The 22,158-nt window shown below is 40.1% G+C and overlaps 3 protein-coding genes across 8 annotated transcripts in view; 2 read left to right on the forward strand and 1 right to left on the reverse strand.

Annotated features, from left to right (window-relative positions):
- mrvi1 (murine retrovirus integration site 1 homolog) overlaps positions 1-9,463 on the forward strand; it is a 28,168-nt gene extending 18,705 nt beyond the window's left edge. For both annotated transcript variants that reach the window (XM_068730777.1, XM_068730778.1), the window contains 14 exons: positions 172-228; positions 715-1,170; positions 1,296-1,374; positions 2,101-2,221; positions 2,376-2,406; positions 3,733-3,873; positions 4,072-4,203; positions 5,177-5,330; positions 5,622-5,671; positions 6,246-6,380; positions 7,003-7,064; positions 7,721-7,867; positions 8,119-8,247; positions 8,532-9,463. In XM_068730777.1, the coding sequence (XP_068586878.1) occupies positions 172-228; positions 715-1,170; positions 1,296-1,374; positions 2,101-2,221; positions 2,376-2,406; positions 3,733-3,873; positions 4,072-4,203; positions 5,177-5,330; positions 5,622-5,671; positions 6,246-6,380; positions 7,003-7,064; positions 7,721-7,867; positions 8,119-8,247; positions 8,532-8,694 (1,857 nt within the window). In that variant the 3' untranslated portion in view covers positions 8,695-9,463. The remainder of the gene's footprint in view (positions 1-171; positions 229-714; positions 1,171-1,295; positions 1,375-2,100; positions 2,222-2,375; positions 2,407-3,732; positions 3,874-4,071; positions 4,204-5,176; positions 5,331-5,621; positions 5,672-6,245; positions 6,381-7,002; positions 7,065-7,720; positions 7,868-8,118; positions 8,248-8,531) is intronic.
- A 1,021-nt stretch (positions 9,464-10,484) lies between these two features.
- On the forward strand, positions 10,485-13,158 carry lyve1a (lymphatic vessel endothelial hyaluronic receptor 1a). Of its 2 annotated transcripts, none has more exons than XM_068730824.1 (6): positions 10,485-10,625; positions 10,767-10,950; positions 11,042-11,181; positions 11,589-11,810; positions 11,992-12,064; positions 12,360-13,158. In XM_068730824.1, the coding sequence occupies exons 1-6, from the start codon at positions 10,544-10,546 to the stop codon at positions 12,502-12,504; spliced, it is 846 nt and encodes a 281-aa protein (XP_068586925.1). In that variant the 5' UTR covers positions 10,485-10,543; the 3' UTR covers positions 12,505-13,158. The 2 variants fall into 2 exon arrangements, with proteins under 2 accessions (XP_068586925.1, XP_068586926.1); XM_068730825.1 differs by having other exon boundaries at positions 11,997-12,064; positions 12,360-12,483.
- ampd3a (adenosine monophosphate deaminase 3a) lies at positions 13,152-21,668 on the reverse strand. Of its 4 annotated transcripts, none has more exons than XM_068730820.1 (15): positions 21,600-21,668; positions 17,638-17,860; positions 17,358-17,538; positions 17,055-17,220; positions 16,741-16,960; positions 16,463-16,592; positions 16,075-16,269; positions 15,650-15,781; positions 15,401-15,564; positions 15,164-15,290; positions 14,556-14,719; positions 14,216-14,336; positions 13,861-14,034; positions 13,574-13,684; positions 13,152-13,478 (listed from the first exon to the last, which is right to left on the reverse strand). In XM_068730820.1, the coding sequence occupies exons 1-15, from the start codon at positions 21,655-21,657 to the stop codon at positions 13,302-13,304; spliced, it is 2,343 nt and encodes a 780-aa protein (XP_068586921.1). In that variant the 5' UTR covers positions 21,658-21,668; the 3' UTR covers positions 13,152-13,301. The 4 variants fall into 4 exon arrangements, with proteins under 4 accessions (XP_068586921.1, XP_068586922.1, XP_068586923.1 ...); XM_068730821.1 differs by lacking the exon at positions 21,600-21,668 and adding an exon at positions 20,040-20,123; XM_068730822.1 differs by lacking the exon at positions 21,600-21,668 and adding an exon at positions 19,073-19,155.
- Positions 21,669-22,158: the final 490 nt, after the last annotated feature.

Consider the following 22,158-nt stretch of genomic DNA (forward strand, 5'->3'; position numbering starts at 1 on the left):
TGTTATTTCACTCACGATGGTGTGAGTTGTAATGCAGATATTTTTGACGCATGCTCTTTCCCCCCTATTTAAACTGGCAGAGTTCATTTTATTTCCCTTTGCTGTGTTTTTAAATGGTCTAATAAATATTTGTTAACATAAGAAATTGTCCTATGTTGTCCTCTCTTGCAGCATCTGGAAGTTCCTTCAGTGCGAGATCAGCCTGACTTGACGACACAGGATCAAGAGGTCAGATTAACAGATTCACTCACAGTTTATTTTTATTAACACAGATATGACAAACTTTATATGGTCTAATGCACATCTGATAGAGAGGTTTGTAGAAGAGGGAAGTCCTGTAAAAGAACAAGAGTCTACTCCCACATGACAAACATCTCAATACTTCCAAAGGTTGCAAAAATGTTTACTGACTTCTTTTTTGATTGGTTGTTTTAGTTTAAGAGGTTTTTAATCATGCTAGCAGCGGCGTGGCTCTCTAGGGATGGCATTGTCAGCGTGTCTACCACTTTGGTCCAGACAAAAATGTCACAGTGACAGCGATTGCCATGAAATTGTATACAGACATTCTTGCTTCCCATGACTTTGATCCCCTCAAATGTTTCAATGATCCCAAGAAATGTCTCAACATCTACACGGTGAAGTTGCAGAAAAGGGTTATTAACACAATATGAATGCTAAATGTATTAATAGCAGTTATTATTTTGCTAACCTCAGGGCAACAGACTGTTGGTGGACTGGAGGCCCTCTGAGAAGAGGAAAGTGTCCTCTGGGACTCTAACGCCCCGTTTTGCTGTTCAGAAGGAGAACTGTGATCCTGCTGTACCTAAAAGTCCTCCAGCAGTCGGTAAAGCAGATGAGGGACCTGGTCCAGGTCGAAACCCCAACCAGGCCCCGGCCACAGGGGTGGCCAAGCCCGTCCCTCGACCCCCTACTCAACAGGCCCCCTGTACAGCAGAGATCAAGACGATTGGGGCCTTCCCTCCGCTTATGAGGGCTGTTTCCTGGGATACTGTAGGCACCCTCAATTCTAGAAATGGCGCCCCAAGTTTCCCTCCTACAGCAGAGGATAGCCTCTCAGACAAGCCCAGGGATGCTGCCTTCAAGTCCTCAGGCTACAAAGACCTCCCCACTCAGCAGGGAGGTGTACAGAAACTGTCTAAATTCAGAGAGGTAAAGAATCAGTTCAGCACATTCGGTTAATTACCGCTTGATTTGGTAGTCAAATGCCTCTTCTGTAAAATGTTGTGTAAATGCTTTGTTCTTGTGTTCATGTGTGTGTGCTTTTGTGTATACAGGAGCACAAGCTGATGCGTAACCAAAGCATAGTAGGATCCAAGTTACCGGACTTGAGTGAAGCTGCTGAACAGGAAAGAGGTATCAGTCGTTGTTTTCCCTCTTGTCCATGTAAGACAGAAAGTACTTTCAGCAGTACGTTCAGCAATGTCGCCAAGGGTGTGCACTTCCTGAATCTCAGGGAAAATCTGTTCCAGTCAGCAAATGATGATGATGATGATGATGATGATCTGTTCTTGTTTTTTTTCCCTCTGTGCCCCCCATTTACTGGCAACGTCATAACAGAGAAATAAATGCTGTTTTCATGTTCCATCAGCAGATGGCATGATTGTTAAAGTATGTGAGCCAAAGACCACCCGAGGAAGACGCAATGAGACGGTTTTGTGTGTTTTTTGTGTTTTGGAAAGAGACAGAGCTGTAGACTTGGGAATTATGTCACACAAATTTGGACTCAAGACTTTACTTCCACTTCACTGTTGTGATACTTGACTTAGTTGAGACTTGACAGGCTGACAAGCCAGTCACACACAAAGTCACAAGTTTTGACTTTCTTACAAAAGGAAAATCTGAATTTAAGAAATGCTACATTTCAGGATACATTATTGTCCTGTTGTTGCCAGTTGTGGGCACAGTGGCTGCAGTTCAGGGAAAGTGACCTAGTTTCACCTTCAAGATGTGTTGTCTTATGTAGACTGAAGCACTTGAGTCTTGATTTTAAATCAGTCTCAAATTACTTGAGAAACCTAATTAGAAAAAGACCAGGTCATTTTTGCTTTAGGACTGATTTATGTAACTCTGTGTCTGCAGGAGGTCCACCTTCTCCAAACTCAGCCAGTAGTGAGGAGGCAAAGGAGAAGTCCGACTCCATGCCAAACATTTCAGATGTGATGCTGAGAAAACTCAAACTCCACCGAGGTCTACCAGGCTGGTGTGCAACAACTGCTGCTTTAGTTAACTTAAATCTTTTGCCTTGTTTTTCCTGTCTAATCGATAAAAAAATAACGCACCTTCATTTTACTGTGGACAAATGTTGTATGTACATTACTCACCATACTAACAGTTCCTCTTTGATTTCATTCCAGTGCACCCCCTCTCACTGAAAAAGAAGTTGAGGTTGGTATCTGATCTGTTCAGGTTTTGGGTGATTCTCACACGGTATTTCGTAAAGATACAAAGTTACAAAAACATCATATTGTTAATCTTTCATGATGAGGAATTCAGCGTTGTCCATACATGCTACAGTTGATTTAGTTTTTTGTGCGGTGCTTTGCTTGTGCTTGTCTGCAATTTAAATGAATAATTTCAGAATTGAGGAAATACACTTATTTTCTCTTTGTTAGCTTTGGACAGAACCAGGCTAGTTGTTTCCCTTCATTTCCAGTCTTTAGAGTGGTACCAATCTTCTCATCTAACACTTGGCATGAGAACAACAAAGTGCATTTCCCAAAATTGTATTAAACTATTCCTTTAATAGTTGAACTTTTTTAATCACTTTGGTGGTCTGTTTAAGCCTGAATAGTAGTAAGAGGCTTGCTTTATTTGCAAATACGTTTACTACTTAAAAACAACTTTATTTTTTATAGAGCAAAAGAAAACAGTAATAAACTAAAATGTGCCTCATATCATTTTCTGCTTCCCAGAAGAAAATATATTCAATTCAATATTCTCATTCTAATTTCCGCCTTCAAAGCGCTCCACAGTAATTAACTATGTGCATGAGTCTTCATTCAATGGGTCATAAAATAGACTGCCGACTGTAATCCGTTTACTTTGAGCTGTAAATTGTGTTCAAACACTGTTTCAATCAGAGAACTCTGATCTTTTGTTCCACTCACTGCTGAACATTCGCTGTGCATTGCCCAATGTTCATAATAATCAGTTTTGTTACCAAAGTAGTTAATTACATCTTTGCAAAAATTGGCTGCCTGAGTTTGACGGTGTTTTGTCAACAGGAAAGCGTTTTTCTGTTCCTGATCAGACCTAGGAGACACTTGAGTTATTTCCTGTGGAGAAAAATGCAAACATTAGTGACGCTGTCGTGCTCGGCCTGCAGCCTCGCTCGCTTTTCCCACTGGGATGCGTCTGGATCAGGACAGTCAGAGGTCATATATTTCCTCTCAGTCGTGGCCCATGTATGTCGGAAAGCCGTGCAGACTTGCTTTGATCAACGCAGCAAAACATCAAGTGGTCAAATGTCAGAATCACAACTTGTTCCCTGTGTTTGCCTCATGACTGCTCAGTATTCACTCACAATAAAAATGTACATTAGTATTACATTAGTATTACATTAGTATTACGCAAACAACCGCACTGGCTCTCATTTGTCACTGTGGGAGAGTTTTCTATGGTGTGTTGCCATCACCAGCAGTTCATCTGTATGCAATGTGCTGTTTAATGTACAATTCCAAGTGTTACATTGCAGTAACTTCCTCCCCACAGAACGCATTTGTCCAACTGTCACTGGCATATCGTAATGACAACTACACTCTGGAGATGCGGCTCAAACAGTCAGAAAGGGAGAGGAACCTGACTGAGGAAGACACAGAGAAAGAGCTGGAGGAGTTCAAAGGAGCACTGAAGGTCAGCCCTCGAACACAGCAGCTGATATTTGTTCCCTCTGGCTCTTTAGTGCTCGTTCGTCTCTTTAATGTTTCCTGGAAATGTCCCACAGTAAATATTTATCTTGTCCGAGTCCAATCCCAGGTACAGAAGAGGACATTGATGTACACTTTGTTTTCCTGAGAGAGTTGTAACAAGGTGGTGTTGTGTTTCCTGCAGATGACTTCTCCACAGTGGCAGAATTTGGAGCAGCGTGAGGCCTACCAGCGCCTCATAGAGACTGTAGCGGTGCTGCACCGGCTGGCCACACGACTCTCCAGCAGATCAGAGATCGTCGGAGCAGTTCGACAGGTGCAGTCATACAAACACAATCAGATGACAATGCAAACCGAGGAAATACAGAACAGATAAAAAGAACGCTGCATTGTGTAAATAAACGGTACGTCTTATTGTTTAGAAGAAGTCTTTTTCAGGATGTCCCGGGGTTACTGGGAACCCTGTCATAAAATATTATGGGGAAGATCTTTATCTGATGTCATGGCTGACCTTATGCCGACCAAACCAAACATCAGTTAAAGAGAAAATGTACTGTTTTTGCAGTACAACGGTCTTTAGCTATTTATAATCCCAAACCACTCTGATTAATTACTGCCCTTTTTGATCTTTTCCTTGTACTGCTACCCATCTATAAATAACAATCTAATTATGAGGCTATTCCAATTCTTTTGACTTCCAGTGTGCTTTCTTGACAGCACATTTATATATTTTAATCTTTTCAAATATATGAAGCAGGATATGTTGTAACTATAAGGTCTTTTCCACAAGGTATTTCTCTCCATGAGCTATGTGCATATTTAACATCTGTTTTGGTTTTACAACAAATGTTCCTGTATGGTTTGGTCTCAGTGCTCTTTTCAACCCTGTTCCCAAAAGCTGTCCGCAGCTTTGAGCAAAAACCTCCGATAAACCCACTGCACGCTACCTGCCCAGCACCAAACGGCTGACACACAAATTTAGCAACTCGCTGGTGTAGAAAGTTGAACGTAAAAAGACGGTTATTTGGGGAGACCAAACCATAAAACAAGAACACACCAGTTGATATTGGACTTATATTCATCAGGTGGCCAAAAACACAATGTTCATGGGAAGTCTGCAGTTACTTTGTTAAATAGGTCAAATTTGTGCTTGTTTTGTAGCTTGCTTCACAGCTCCTTTCACAAAGAGTCGTTTGTTTAAACTCTCTCTGCTAAAATGCTTTAGGTTAGTCACGTGTCTGTGCTCATATATTGTCTTGCAGTATGGACTTATTTTCTTTGTGCAACAGGAGAAACGTATGAACAAGGCCACTGAGGTTATGATGCAATATGTGGAAAATCTGAAAAGGACGTATGAGAAGGACCACGCAGAGCTGATGGAGTTCAAGAAGCTGGCCAACCAGAATTCAAATCGCTGTTACGGAGGGTCTGTAGACACTGGAGGTAAGACTGTGCTATTTCAGATCAAGCACAGGTAAACACAGAAACATTACACCTTTTCTCTACAAATTGTTTCATGCTTGTAAATGGAAAATATTTTTAAACTTTATAATTCAGACAAGGTTTGATAAAGCATGCACCTTTATTTAGCATCATCGCTGCTTTGCCCTAAAAAGTATTTCTATCAGGGACTTCCCACTTTAACTGGAGTATCTTAATACTTATGTCTTACCGGCGTACCAATGAATGGTTACTGTGCTTATTTAATGCTGTATTCTGTGCGTCTTTATAAAGATGATGGAGTTCCACGGCCATCAAGATCGATGTCCCTCACCCTGGGAAAGGTAAGTGCTTCAGTTTTTCCATTTTTTTAGTGCTGAAATAATTAATCGATTAATCAACAAAAAATTACAACTTTTTGATAAATGGTTACTTGTCATTTAAAAGTAATCTATTAAACATATTCTCTGATTCCAGCTTCTCCAATGTGAAGATTTGCTGCTTTTCTCTGTTTCATATGGTTTTAAATTGAATGTTTGGACTTTTAGTCAGTCAGACTTTTTTGTGTTTGTGGATATCTTGTAATAAAACTATGAGTCATGCTACCAGCTCTGTGAGGCTGTATTTAGAGCTAAACGTTAATGTCAGCATGCTAACTTGCTGATGCTAAGCATATACTGTTATACTGTTTACAATGTTCACCATCTTGGTTTAGCGTGTTGGCATGCTAAAATGTGCTAATTAACACTTTAAAGTGTCCTGTTTTATAAGTTAGTTTGTGTTTATTAATAAATTAATGAAATAATGAATCTTCTTTTGGTGACATCATCATGTCTTTGGAGTTTATGTAAAAGCAAAAAATTCTCATTTTCCATCCTTACCACTGGCACATGTTCTGTCTCCTTTCACCCTCACTAGGCTCTGCCCAGACGTAGGGTGAGCGTAGCAGTGGTGCCTAAATTTAACCTCCTGAACATCCCAGGTCAGACTCCAGCCATAGCCGGCCCTGGCCCCAGCATGGGACTCACCGCTGGTGCTGCCCTTCCTGTCCTGGTAGGTCGTCCTGTCCTGTCCTGTCGGAAACTGATGGGAAATTACATATCAAGCAGTTTAATGCAGTGACACCCTCTATGTTCGATTGACTGCTGAGTCAAAGTTTTGTACAATGTGTGTACTTTGGAGTCATCACTTAGGTATGAAATAATTTGCTTTTAGGACATTATTCAGGACATTGTGTTTCTTTTGATTTCAAAATGGGTAAAAATTGTATTTTGGAATGTAAACCATTTGTCTCATATTGCTGTAATTTACTGGTTAATAATAATACATTCTGGTCCAAGTCATATCTATATTACTTGTCAGTGGTGGCAAATAACTAAATATATTCTCTTAAGTACTGTATTTACGTGCAAGTTTGAGATTATTGTACTTAATTCTATTATTTCCAAATTATGCTGCTTTATTCTTACTTTACTGCTGTCAATGGAGATATTGTAATGTGATAAGGTTATGATCTATTTAGGGTTTCTTGTATCATTTCAGATGTCTTTGAGTTGTTGGCAGTCCCCCTCAAGAGGCATTTCCCCTCTAAACGTCTTTGATGGTTTCTGTTTATTGTGTATTATTGTAAGAAGGCAATAATTTCTTCCAAAATATTCAACACCCTCCTCTTTAGTGTGAAGCGAATGATGTGAAAAGCAGCGCTCCCACAGAAGCAGCCCAACCAGCAGCAGAATGGTATGTTTCATGTCATGGAGTTTTCTTGCACACATAAACACATGAATGCATACAGTGTGTACACATACCGTTGCTTGATTCCCAAGGTCCCCACACAGTCCTGAAACAATGGGCCAAGACAAGCCTGAACTTGTAATCATTCTTATCAAAAGCATTCTGTGCTGCAGTGGGACCTTTGTCTTGTTTATGTGACCTTCAGGATGTGTTTTACGGTGTAGAGAAAAGCCCCAGTGGGGTGAAAATATCCCTGACAGCATAAAAAATAATCAAACCCTGCTGCACGTGATGGATATGCTACCCTGGAACGTAATCTAAACATTTGTGCAAAGAGTTTGACAAAGTCCAGGCACAAGGCTCCAATCATATCCTGGTTTAATAGAGAGCCTGAGTGGAGCTCTCAAGTGTCTAGATGTCTGTGAGGAGACAAGAATAGCAAAAACAAATGTGCAAAGTGCCAGCTCCATTTTTTTATGTTCTCGTCTGCGATGGTGTCTGTAATGCACACTACCTCTCCAGCACTGCAGGTTGTTCGTTATAAAACAAGACCACGGTGTTGTGATGAAACTTGCATGTGCACTCCTCTCGGTTTTATAACCTCTGCTGTGATGGTGTTGGTGTCCAAGGCTGATTGTTCTTTCCCATCTCAAACAATGCAGTGGAAAGAGCGTGTCGGAGCAGGAAAGTGTGCCAGCCAAACCTCCAGTCAACTTAGAAGAGATCAGAGCCGAGATCAGAGCCGAGATCAGAGCCGAGATCAGAGCCGAGCTCAAGGCAAAGATCGAGGAGGAGTCGTATAATAAAGGGTGAGGCCGTCTCCTCATCCTTAACTACACGCAAACATTCAATGATGACATTGTTGTTTTTCATCATAAACCACCACATTTATGGCACTCATCAGTTGTGTTGTTCTTGTCGTGCAGGTGTATATAATGTTATGTATACAGAGACTTTGAATAATTTCCACGTTGTATGTTACTGCCTGATGATAGGACATAAATATTAATAACTGTTTATCCTTAGATCTTGCTGGTTAATTTCAACCTTGTTAATGCAGCTTCCAAGAAGGACAGAAGCAAATCAAAGTGCTCCAGGAGGAGAAGCAGAAAGAGGAAGACGCTGCAGAGAAATTGCTTGGATTGAAAAATAAGGATGAAGAGAGTGGAAAGAAGAGAAGGACAAGCAGGTAAACTGAAGCTGTTGCTTTAAAAAGAAAACAGAGTAGCATAGTTTGCATATCGTTATCCATGTATGGTAAAATATACAACAAAAAGAAAAGGGTGAAATTCAATTTGAAGGAGTAAACTGCCAAATGCATTATTCTAACAAATGTATAAATTATTCTCATCATCTCATCATTCAATAGATGGATCTCTTTGATGATTTCATTTTTTTGCTGCAGTAAATGTTTAATCTGTTGAAGCAATGAACATTTCAGATGTGTACTGTATGAGGTCCTTATCTCCACAGGAGGATGGAGGAGGTCCTGGTTCTTCTTGGTCGGTTTTGTCCCAAGATTCCCTTGAGTCGACGAATTCTCTGGATCGCCCTGACGCTGTTTGTGGTGATGTGTCTGGTTATCAGTATTTTTACATTCTTCAGTGACTACTACAACAGACGAGAGGACACGTAAGCAGAGGAGGGCGTTTGTGCGAGGCGAGATGAAGATCTTTGAACAACCAAAGAACCCCAGTACAGAATAACCGAGTCATCCTCTGTCTCTGCCAGTTTACCATATCACCACACTCGGACTCACTTGAATCCATGACCCTGACTCTCAAGGGCCAAAGACGTTTTGGGAGGCTTAATGGATAATCTTTCCTTTGTTATAGTTAGCAGTTAATTTGTATTAAGTTATAATTGTGTTTGTATTGAAAAATTGACAGATTGTTTGCTGAAGTGAGAAAAAAAGATCATTTCTGTTTAGGGACCAATTATATAGTGCGATGTAGTGATATATATAAAAAAAACAATAAGATGCTTGTTTTGTTTTATTTTGTTTTGTTTTATTTTGTTTTGTTTTGGATACTTTTTGATAATAGATATGGCATTTTCCATTAAATGCTGCAGTAGAAAAAGTGTCTACACTCTAATGTTATAAGTATAATCTCTCAGGTCCAATAGATAATAAAGCTCCTCAGAGATTTCAACTAATATTTAAAGATGTAGAACATAAAGGAATGTTTTGTTTAATTTCTATAATGTGTATTTAAATACTTTTTTGTTTGTGCCATATTGTCTTCAGAGCACTGAGAGATTTCTTCTTGTATGAGAGCATTGATTAGATGGCATGAGGCTTATTTGTATCTTCTTTGCACATGTGTGCCTACCTTTGTTGTTAGTTCTTTGTGGATTTGAGGATCTACCACTTCCCCTTTTAAATAAAGGTGCCTTAAAAGATATTGCAGTTGTTTCTACTGAGAAATATAAGATGCTACAAAAGCCGATTGGTTCTATATTATCTCTTCTAACCTACTAACCTCTGACTATTTTTCGACCATTTTGGGGCAGTGGAAACAAGTTATGAACACATCATTAACATACCTTTTCAAATGATATGGTGAACTTGTTGCTTAAATACACATTCAGCAGTTTTGGAGCATCATTGTTATTCATTTGGAGTCTGATTTCTGGCCTCCTGGTGAATTTAACTCTCTTATAGCTCTGTTTTTGGTCACTACCAGCTGCTGAGTTATAAGTACAATAAGTAAATCTAGCTGCTGGCTGTAACTTTAACATTTATCTAAAATATATTCTTTTCTTGCTCACCAACATGTCTGTTCTCACTTTCCAACACATCAAAATTCTCATTGGAGTAGCTCAATGACCCCATACACACTCAAACACCTTAAGAGAAGTTAAATTTCTGTTCTTTTCCATTGTTCCTGATGGTCATTTATTATGTCCTCATTGACACCTCACATCTGACAAAAACACTGCTGCGTGTTCGTCAGCTCTGCGTCATTTCCTGCCGCCAGGTCGTGTGGAGATGTTTTTGTGGAAGTGGGATGTAGTCGTGTGCCAACGGCTCATCAGAGGATACCAGAGATCATAAGCATGTTCATGATTGAGTAATTCCCCATGGGAGGAAATCATTTGGACAGGGTGCCCAGTGTCAGAAGTCATTAACAGTGCATATCACTTATATGAGGACATACAAATCGTATTACGTATTATTCGTATTAAATCACCATTGTATTTTTTCCTGGAACATGAATTGACTACATTTTGCAGTGCATTTCTATAGCTTTATCTCCTGTTTTTTTACCTCTTTGTCTCCTGGGCTCTGCTCCGGGAACATATGATGGCTCTTGATCTTCCCTCTTCCTTTTCCGTTACTTTCTGGTAATGACCGAGTCCGCACGCCCCAGTGACCAGGATCAACCCTATTTAACTCTGTCATTTGGCTCACAGGCACATAAACCGTGCATCACTTGCCATCGCTCTGCTTTCATCCGACTCAACTCTGACCAGTCATAAATATGATCTGGCTTTGCATCACATCGCTGTTATCAATTACTCAAGTCACCTCTGATCAAAATATTGACACAAACCGCATCAGAGGTAAGTGAATCCAGCAGTTTTGATATTTATTAATTTGGTAAATTATATTTTTTTTTGTTCAAATAAAATGTCTGTAGATAAATGTATGCAACTCCTCTGAAAAGTACCTAAATCGGAAAATGTTTTGTATGCTGTTTCCAGTTTTCCCAGCAGCAAACCAAAGTATTGCTGGAGTATTCCAGGTTAGTAATTTAAATGACCTCAACCAGCCTCAGTACACCTTCAATGCCTCTGAAGCTCGGAGGCTCTGCTCGTCCCTCGGAGTGAACATTGCCTCAAAAGCACAAGTACAGGAAGCTCTCACTAGAGGTTTGGAAACGTGCAGGTAAGACCAGAGAAGAAATGATCCTGTCAGGCATCTCAGTGGAGTTTAATGAAAAGTTCCTGATGTTTTGTCATGTTTGGATTTTATTCAGATTTGGATGGATTGATGAACATTTTGCAGTCATCCCCCGCATCAAGGCCCTTTCTACTTGTGGCCAAAACCGGAGAGGCTTGGTGGCATGGCGAGCGTCTGTTACACAAAAGTTTGATGTGTTTTGCTTCAATGAATCAGGTATGACCTTTATAATGCATTTTGTTGTCAAGTACTTTACACTGAACATTAAGAGGCAATACTTAATGGAAGATATCATTTTTTTAAAAATATGCTTTCTGCTCCAGTACTTTGCTCCAAAATCATGAGAAATAATTTTTGGACTAAAATTGTGGATATCATAAAAGGTTTTTTTAAACCACCACAATATATGTTGATTTTGCTAAATACATAAACTAAATATGTACCATTACTGCCAGAAACCCATTTATAAATGCCTGCATGGGTTATCAGATGTACAAGGACTTCACTATCAGTACATAGTTACATATGGGAGACAGAAACAATTTTTGATGAACAAACATTTAATGGCTTGTGCTTTATACAACAGGTATCTAATCTCTCATGGCCTTTATGCACATGCACAGATGCAGCAACACAACTGAAGGATGCAACAACTGATAACCCTTTGAACAGGAGGGATTACTCAAGGCAAACTCAGTTTCTTTCTAAGAAAGCAAGTCCCACCCGGACCACCCAGTCTACGTCTTCCTCCTCCTCTTTTCTTTTTTCCTTCTCAACTCCTAAAACCATAGACAGTGAGGCACAACCAGCCCGGTTTGTTGGCAGTGCACAAAGCCCTGCTGGAGGTATGATCATTTTATTCACAAGGGAATTAATGCTGTGGAGGAAAGTTTTGTCATATTCAATTCACACTGCTCAGAAAATACAGTATAACACGTGAAAACTACAAAAAATCTTTTATCATCCGTATTTGGTGTGACTTTTGTTTCTTATGACTAATGTCTTTTCCCTTTCATTTTTTTCCAGTAAAGGCTATACTCATCACCTCAACTTGTGCCCTTCTCCTTACTGCAATAATCATCCTTGCATACATAAAAATGTAAGTGGTAGTTTTCCATATTTAATGGCTTTGTTGTGGTTAAATGACGCTACATGAAGAAGTACATGAATGAATCAGTTAAGAGTGAATTGGTTCTTAGTGGGCTCTGTATACAATAGCACTGCTCAAAAAAGCTTAACTGTATAACAGCACTGAAGAGCTGTGGATAAACTGATAACACAATGCATCTGTCGTGTAAAATCCCAGGTACTGGTTATTAAATCATGTTTGTCCTCATGGTATTGTTACATCTAGAAAAGCATCATATGATTTGTTTCTTTCTCTCTGTGAAAAGGAGGAGGAGTCGTGCTCTGAGCTCTGACATAAAGCAGCAAGAATACATCCAGACAGAAGAGTGGACATGTGTGAAGAACATAAAGGAAACCAACACAGCTGCTCAGGAGGATGAGACGACAGAAGTGGATGACGATGCGAGTTAAACAACTTTCTGATGTGATGTTTTTTAGAGGAACTCCATGGACAACTGCTGAGTAATATTGTTTTTAAGACAAACGTTTCCATTTTTTTGTTTGAAAGAAATGTAACAGAATGGCCATGAAGAGCATTTATTTTGTTATAAGTGTATGTTAGTATTTACATTCATCTGATGTTACTACATGCTGCAGTTTAGCCACTAGATGGCAATGTTTGCGTCACAATAAGCATTGTGAAGCCTGAAGACCTTTTATTCTTTTAACATACTGTTTGCTGCTTCAGATGATGAACATTGATGTAAATGCAACATTTCTACAACAATTTCAAGCATTTCTTGAAAAGTCATTAGTCGTTATGAACTTTTGTGTTTCCCAAAGCTTAAATATATTGATATCTTTCCAAACCTCTTTAAAACATGCCACGGTATTTAAGGGAGAGACAGAGTAAATGTACCAGACATCTGTTATCAGAGCCGTCTCATTGTGTTACGCTCTCTCTACCATAAGTGTTCTTGTGTCTGATGTACAGTGTAACTGGAAGAACGTCAAGTTTTAAACGGTTTCTACGACATACCCCCATTCACAAAATGGAGTGTAAGGCACAGTTGTTTATACATTGTGGGTTTGCGTAATCACAAGCAATTAAATGTACTTCCCACATCTGGCCCTCGACAGCTTTTGTTTAAACCTTTGAGGATTTTGTATTTTTCATTTTATCATCACAGTCACTCAGTGGCACTTTTCAAAATGGGTAAATGGTGATTACTGAGAGCTCAGCATGCTTGTCTAATACAAGGTCCATTTTATTCGTACTGGGAATTCGTAGCTTCAGTCTTCACTGCATCGACTATGAAGCTGAGTTCATTGCACAGAGTCTCGTGTCTGTAGGCCATGCGGATCTGGGCGACATTGGTCCGACGGATGTCGTTCCCTTCAGGTCCGTCTTTCAGATAGTTCACTCCTAAGAAGTGCCTCTTATCCTGTAAACAAACAACAGAATGCAGTATTGGGAAACAGATGGGATTAATGTTGATCAAATGTGAGGAAGATTCTGCAGAGAAAACGGTGTCACTACCTGGTGAGACAGTCCACTTTGCTGCACACTGTTTCTGGCTATTTCACACACATCACAGGTGCTGAGCTTCCACAGCTGAGCTGCGATAGCGTACTCTTCCATCAGTGGTTCCTACAAGCAGGACACAAACAATGGATAATTATTTATTATTATTATTATTATTATTATTTACACTGCAGGACTAACCCCATCTAAATGCACACTGCAAATATATTTTTATAAAAATTGATACCAATATTCTGGCATACTGAACTGGAAACATTACATTTCCTGTGTATGTGTCTTACCTTGGTGTAGTGGAACTGCATGGGATCATCTGTGGACAGGGACACACACAGGCCTTTGTGCAGGAACTCTGGGAGAGGATTCTTGGAGTATTCCAGGAACAGGCTGTTGTTGCTGAGTGGAGACATTGCAATTGGCACCTGGGCCAGGTAGTACAGGTACTGCAGCACAGGGCTCTGAGGGAAGTTTAAAAAAATGCACATGGACTCACAAGTAATGTTGTTAAATATAAAACATTGAATTTTGTTACCAGGTTCTCAATAATGAACACAACCTGATCTAATATCAGAATTTGTATGTATTTATCCACACTTTATACACATATTCATGAATATCTTGTCGACAAATCTGAAGTACCTTCTTCAAGTTGAGTCCATGTGAGATGTTGTCTGATGTGAGAAAGGCAGAGACCAAGTGGGTGATTGATCCAGCTTCTCCACAGTGGGGACGTAACTGGAAGGTGCTCAGTCCACGCTCTCTACAGACGACACAAGAGGACAATCGATCATCGAGCAAATCATGGGACAGAGTCTGAATCTGTTCATCCTTGTATTTATCATACGAGAACATTTCTAGGTATCGGATGCATATTGAGATGTTGAAAGGCAAACATTTTCCTCCATCAATCTCACAGCAAAGCAACTTCCCCTTAATGAAGAAGTATGTTTTGAAGAGGCAAGAAGGCATTAGCACTTACTTCCTGAGGTTGTTGAGGACCATGATGTTTGCATACATGTGGAAGATGTAGTAGCTATATGGAGGGTTGTCATTCGCAGTCCACTGTTCTGGCTTTGGGCTCCTGAAGGAGAACATGTGATCGCTGTGTTTGGACTCATCGTCTACGCTGTCAAAGCCTGACACCTGCACAAAAAATATAGTAATTTACTACTGGGGTGGTTTTATGAAGCCTGGCAGGCACCAAGGGAAATTTGTTTTTATAATAATGTCACACGTATTAGTTTGTTTGTTTCCTTTCTGATAAGGCTTATCTATGGATTGCTTAATGTTACCTCAAATGAATAATTCATGGCCTCAAATTGTTTAATCTTACCCTCTAATTACTTAATTAATTTCTTTAAGGTATCACCTTTAACTCCCGTTTTAACACACTAAAATGTTGTTGTGAGCAGATATGACATTTTAGTATTAGTTATGTTGAGTATTTGTTAACAATTCTTCTCCTATAAAGACAAATAATTACAACTATATTGTCACTCATCGGTTTATACACCCGCCTCCACTTCTGGGTGCCCACAGGAGAAGTTAAATACGTTGACAAATACATTGAAACACACAATATCTTACATATTTGAGGAAAACATGAAGTTGTTTGTGCTTCTGTGGGTTAACAGTGGCTTCAAATAAAGGAAGGAATATGTTCTCCAGCATCTTGGCAAAGTTAGGTACCAGTTTCTTTGCCTTGAAAATATCACTGAAACACATACAAACATGTCTTATAATTTTAGGAAATTTAAAAGTTCACATTTTTAGAAATTCTTTTAAATTAAAAGCATGCATATTTCTTAAGCCCGTAGCACTCACTATATTCTGGGCACTTGGATGATCCACCTCATGTTCGGAGAGTGTACTTTGTGGTGAATAAACCACTGAGACAGACTGTCCCACTCCTCTGGGGAGCGACCATAGATGGAAAGGCGAGGCTCTGCATGCTGGTACTTACTCTCCTCCAGGTCATGGGCCACTTCCTATTAAAGAAGAGAAGTACTAAGTGTACTAAGCTGTCTCTGCAAAAGCTTCTGACTTACAGTGTGAGATTACTCGATACGATACCTTTATGATGCGAGCAAAATACTCTCCGTTCATGAGGTTGTCTGTTTTCAGGAAGATTTCTCGAAGTTCACTAGCTCCCACTGGATTATACTTTGAGTTGAACTTATCAAACCGGTGGAAGGTATTCCGGCCCTGTAAAGTTTATGAATTAAAAGCATAATTGTCAAGTTAGAATAATCAGTAATTAAAAAGCACTGATCAATACTGGTATTTACCTGGACTAGAAGTGACAGCGACACATATTATTAGAGACAGAGTGAAAGAATTTCATAATTTCATTAAATTCCCATATATTTTTTGCCTCGACAGGAACACAATAGACTGTTTATAACCACATTCTGACAAAATTGAGAAAGTTGTTAATGTCACTCCCCATTTTTATGAACATAATGCTAAACATGGTGTCATTTTTCTACTTTTCTTACAGCATGTACATCCAGAGAGTCCACAGTAAGGTCATAGGGGTCCTTATTGAGACTGTGGAAAACCTGCTGGAGGGTCATCTTTTGTCCGGCCTTTTCCAGCACCACACGGTCAGCATCCGTTTTATATGTTGTCTGAATGAAGGTCAGCAGGTGTTTCTGAGACATGCAGGCAGCTGCATGAATATGCGTGTCCACCTGAGAGAAAGAAACAATGTCCATGTTCAGTCTGCTGGACAACTTCAGTGTCCAACACACACTAGGCTTTTTTTTTTTTTTTTTACAAATGGTTCAATTTAAGGCAGAAGTGAGAACATGAAAACATATGTTTTGGTGTTTTTACAGAGGAATTCTGTGGGATACAACAGTGGATTATACACAGAAATCTAACCTTCCTAACATTGTAGAAATCTCTGTGAGGCACACTTTTCAGTTCCTTTAGCTCAGCCATCTCATTGAGCATCTCGTGGAGGTAGAACTTTGAACTCAAGAAATTTAGTCGTCTGTGACAGTATGTCTTCCTGAAAATCAGAGTGGTGGATGAAATATTAGAGTGGACCTCAGATTAGTAAGTGTAACTTCACGCATAGGTGGCAACAACCAGTTTTACAATGAGGGCTGTTTATCCAACCGGCATAGCTGCTGTGTCTTTTTGTTTTGGCAACTTACGTTGGTCCATCTGCAATCATTGCCAGCACATGACTGAAGTCTATGGCAAAGGTCTCTAAGTCCGGGTAAGGAAGGTCATGGGGCTGGCTTCCTCTCAGAGCCTCTGCATTGTCATACACATACACTATGCCATCCTTCATCTTCAGTTCATAGTTCAGATTCTCAGGGATGTTCTGAATGCTGTAGGGATCTTCTCCATCTGTTGGACACGGGCACATATCTGGAGACCACAACATTGTTCTGTTGCTGTCATCCAAACCAAAATAAAACATTAGTGAGTGCATCAATTACCATAATGTGTATACACTTCAAACCTGGAAGAACCTCATCTTCTTCGCTCCAGTTCATGTTGTCAGCGCTGCGGAGGAACTGGGCTGTGGTTCTGCAGAATCTATGATAGGCTAGCTTTGAGTATTTCTCGCGAATAAGCAGACCCTTAAACAGACTTTTGGCTGCCTGTTCATAGTCCTCCACTGTGATCTAAATGAGGGATGGACGTGAAACATTGTATGCAATCTTGCCATGTTTTTTCAACATTCTGTTAACATGAGATGGGAGCAGTAAATGTACACGATGTCGCTAAAGGTGATGCACATGTTTATGTTGACAGTACTTACTCCAGCACAGTAATCACCACTAATAGTGACCCTCTGGTAATCAGGGAAGTTGTCTGGCACTGAGGAGCAGGTGGAGCTGGGGGACAGGTATGGCGTGACTGCCACTGGCCGCGTAGCATCTGTATTCACTGCGATCAGCAGGGACATTGACTGGGAACGAATCATCTTCAAGCTTTTCCTCCTGCAACATTAGCAATACAATTGGTATAAGCTGAACGTTTCATTTATGACATTGATCTGACTGTTGACGACATCCTCTCTGAATAGCAGCAGGGCTTACCTCTTGGTGCTCTCCTCTGAATGTTGCTCTGCCAGCTCCTTAAGCAGTTCACGTTCCTTGGCTTGCTGGAGGCCAATTGGGCAGTCCTCAGGCACGGTGAACAATGATAAGGCATCCTTGGTGTCTTCTTCCTTTAGCGCTGACGCATACACTTTCTCTGCTAACAGTTGTGTCTCCTCTTCTGCCTCACTCAGAGTTACCTTTGGGAATTGACGAGGCATGTCTGCAAGAAGGTAAAGGCTGCAGTAAAATGACTGGTGACAGTGACATGAGGATACAAAGAGGACCTGCCCTCTCTCTCAGATCTGTACTCGCTCTGACCAGTTTATTCTGTTTTGTAAACAAGCACATCTACCTGCGTTAAGGGTTGCAGGACATTCATGAACTAACTGTTGCACAGCATCACCACCCGGAGAGCTCTGTGTGTATTGTTCATGTCCTACAAGACTACTTATAAACACTTTTCTTTCTATAAAGTTGTTTTTTTTTTAAAACTCCAAGTGAAAATCACCTCTTCTGATGCCACAAATAAACCAGCACACAAGATGTATAGGTCATCAATATATCGTAGACGTATAATACCTATCCCAGTTCAGTCATTATTAACATTTCTTTTATCACATTATCAATCTATGCTATTGTTGTCTATAATTTGCTTTTCCTGTTAGCCTGTGTTCCTGTTTGCTGTCTTTAATTGTCGTACTTTTTCCATTCGATGCCTTTTTGTTTTCAAGAAACGTCATCTATGTAAAGCCATAAGTGATTTAGATTATCAGTGAATGACTGTAATGGGATAATGAAATGGAAACACAAACTAGTCCTGTTAAATATCATATTTAAGTTGAGAGCATTTTGAATTGTGCAGTGGTACAATGACAGTAACTGTTTTAGCCCTTATCAACAGCTGTAAATAACACTTATTTTTACTACAGTATATAATCCAGGATACACTCCATCTGTACAGCCATGCTCACAGACACACAATGTACAGCAGCTATGTCAACCAGAGAACTGTCTATTTCTGCAAGCGGATAACCTGAGTGATCTGACAGTGTCTTGCTGATATCCGTGTAATACAGGATACAGTTCTGGTCATTGGAGTGCTGAGGCAACAATAGAGAAAGGCCATGCTGCCTAATGGTGCCATATAAGCCAATTTTCCGCTCTGCCAGGGTGCTTCCAGGAAGCTTATCATTCCGGACACACAACACTATCCTGACAACAGCTGTGAGCATCACCGGAGCTTTATGGCACCACGTGCACCCTGTGAAAGGGGATATTCTCATAAAGCTCTATTGATCTGGAGATGATGGACTAATCAATTATTAATTGACCACTCAAACCCGCCGAAATAATTTCCACGACACAAATACTTGTATTTCTTTTTTTTCTCAGTCAGGAGCACACACAGACACACACAGACACACACACCTACACATGTAATTGGAGTAGAAACAGTCGTATAGTAATAGAGTGAAGGCTTCTTCCCACCTGACAACTTGAAAGAATCTAGCTAACGCTAAGCTAATCACCTACAAATCCTGTGAAATAAACTAACTTATTCCGTTTTCCATCAAAGGTACCGATAACTGAAATTAACACAAAACAATGAACCATTATTGTGTGTATAACGATAAACTGCTATAAACTAAATACACTTTATATAAATCAGTCTGCGTCTATCGCAAGCGATCGTTAGCTAGCGTTAGCTAGTCTAATCCATAGACTTTAGCTATAAGAAGGCTAATCGTGTAGCAGCTAGCTAGCTAGTTTAGCGCCTTGAATTATGCAAAGTCAACTGTTCGGTTCAGCCATCCTAGACGGTAACTTGCAACATTATGGTGTTAACAAAGGTTCGGCTAGTTTTCAACCAACGTACCAATATAGTTATTGCGAGGTATACATAACGTTAACATTACACTAAAATGAAAATTGTATTGACCCTACTTGTGTTACTGACCTCTATCATGCACTTTGTGGTAACGTTACACGTGTTAGCATTAATCCTGCGTTAATAACCGATGACAGGCGGAATTTGCTATTATTTTTTATTTAATTTTGTTTTATTCAGTTGTGTGCATCAAGTCAAAATGACTTTGCAATTTCTTAAAAAATAGTTAATTCACGTGTTGGCAAACTGAATAAATGAAACGTTAGGCCATAGAGTCTGAGCTACTCAACACCCAGCAGAGACTCATCTCCACCACACATTCCCTAATGTTTCTCTTGACCAACATATGTGACCAACCCAATGTCAGACTCCTTTCTGTTGACCATGTTCCTTGCAAAATATCAGATGTGCAGTGATGCATAGAGTAGCCTGTACTGTAACTTGACTTCATAGCCATTTTGCCTATTATCTTGTATTGCATTTATATGCATTTCATCAGTTCTGTGCTTACCTTCAGCGCTGCTCATAGCCATATCTGTAGGTGTTGTCATCTCAAGTGAAGCACCATACAGATTCAGTGGTACCTTAAGGTATTCTGTCTGCATCTATCTGGGTCAGACTCAGTCAATATATGAGTCTACGGTGGCATACGGTTATAGTTTTGTTTTTCCCACTGCCCATCTCTCTATTTTAAGGACCAGTGGCCTTTTGTTGACAGAGCGGTTAATCCTGAGACTATGTCAAAACTGGCTGTCAACAAAGACTGCCTCACTCAGAGTAGACAGAGCATGGTGCCTTCTGCTCTATATATCTCTCTCTCTTACTGTCACTCTCAGACACAAACACGCACAAAATGTGTCACTCACGCTTACACTTACATATCGCACATTGGGCAGTGGGCACCCATAGAGAGGTAGAGAGGAAAAGAGATTCCTCTCTACTTTTGTGGCAAAGAGGCATCCCAACGAGGTAGTCATCACAGTTGTCCTTTTCATTCAGTAAGTCACAACCTGTTATGAACATTTTCTTGCTGGCAGTCTGCTACCGCATACTCAGATTATCACTCACATTTGCGTGACAGCAAAGACAACTGACCCCATCTCCCATGTGTTATCTGTACATGATGCAGAGCTGCATAGTGCATTTTATTTATGTCTAAATAAGTGACTAGACTGATCATTTATGTCAATGATGAGAACACTCCTCTAGCAGTCAATGTGGTAAAATAACCTTCATGCTGTATGGTTCTGCTGCTGCTTCTCAGCATAATAATAATAATTAGCCTAATCTCATTGGTGGTTTGTTGTTTTTTTCATATCTGCTTGTGATATACCATGTTCCCTAAAGTATAACAACAATATGGCAGTGAGTCAACAGATGCTGCACATGCTGCATTTCTGCATGCTTGAATTCCAAAGAGAGAAACAACTCATTCATTGTTGACATCAGGTACCTGCTGATTCTGGCCCCACCACTGCACGGTGATCAATCAATCCGTAAATGATAAAAATACCCTTCCAACTCTCCAACCCAGCTCCCCAATAACACAGTAGATACACGTTTTTTATTCAGCATTCACAGTAGCCTTTGTCTTATTGATTAATGTATCTGGTTCAGGAAACATCAGCTCAGATGGCAGCGTAACAGAGTTATACATAGTGTAGCTCTGCAGAAAGCATTATTTGACACTAATATGGGAAATATCTTAATGGTGCTCACTCTGTGCTGATGTGGGTGGGTGTGCCCCTTGTGTTTGTGAGTCTGTTTAAATGCACTGAAAATGTGGAAATGTGGTGATGACTTTAAATCACCTCCACAGTTACTTTGGTGAATAAGAATCATCGTTCATTATTTCCCATTAACTGTGATAATCCCATAGGAGGCCATTACCCAACCACTCATAGCCCTACCTCAGACCCAGCTTTCTATACTCTGCTGTCTTTATCTTATCTGTTTTGTCTTTTCTCAGACAAGTCTCTGCTGTTAATGGCTGAGCCCCCAAGTTGGCTCTTTGACAAAATCATATCTGAGAGAGAGGTCAACATGAGCAAGGGAAAGTAAAGAAGCTCACTCTTTCCCAAGCAAGGACTTGACTGCTGCTTTAAAAGAGGCGTTTCTCCTCTTCTCATCTTTGTCAGTGGCCAGGACCTGGAGAAGAGTAAAGATAGAAAGGAAGGAAGCGCATTCATCCATGAACACAAAACAGTCTCCCCCGCAGTTATTCTCTAATACGCATCAGATAAAATTCCTAGTCACAAAGTCTAGATGCAAAGTTTTTTATTACATTGATGATTGGGTTTTGATGGAGATACACATAAACCAGTTGCTACATACAGTATAGAGTAAAGATTGTTTTTTTTAATGGAGATTGAAAGACATAGAAAGCTACTGTAAGTGATGTTTGCATCCCGTCCCGGCTCATCACTGGTTCTAGACTACTAATATATCAAATAAGTGCACTCACCTCCTCAGGCTCTGCTGTCTCTGAAGTTCGTATATTGGATAAACATCCAAGTCATGCTGTGCTCGTGTTATGGCTAGAGTAGATGAAATCTCATCCACCACCCTGCAGTGTTCATCACTCCATCCTTAACTCTTTCAGTGCCGCAGCAGAGTGCAAGGACATCAGA

Source organism: Cebidichthys violaceus, unplaced genomic scaffold, assembly GCF_023349555.1.
Source record: "Cebidichthys violaceus isolate CVI_PGR_0920_01 unplaced genomic scaffold, fCebVio1.0.p SCAF_5, whole genome shotgun sequence".
Classification (NCBI taxonomy): Eukaryota; Metazoa; Chordata; class Actinopteri; order Perciformes; family Stichaeidae; genus Cebidichthys; species Cebidichthys violaceus.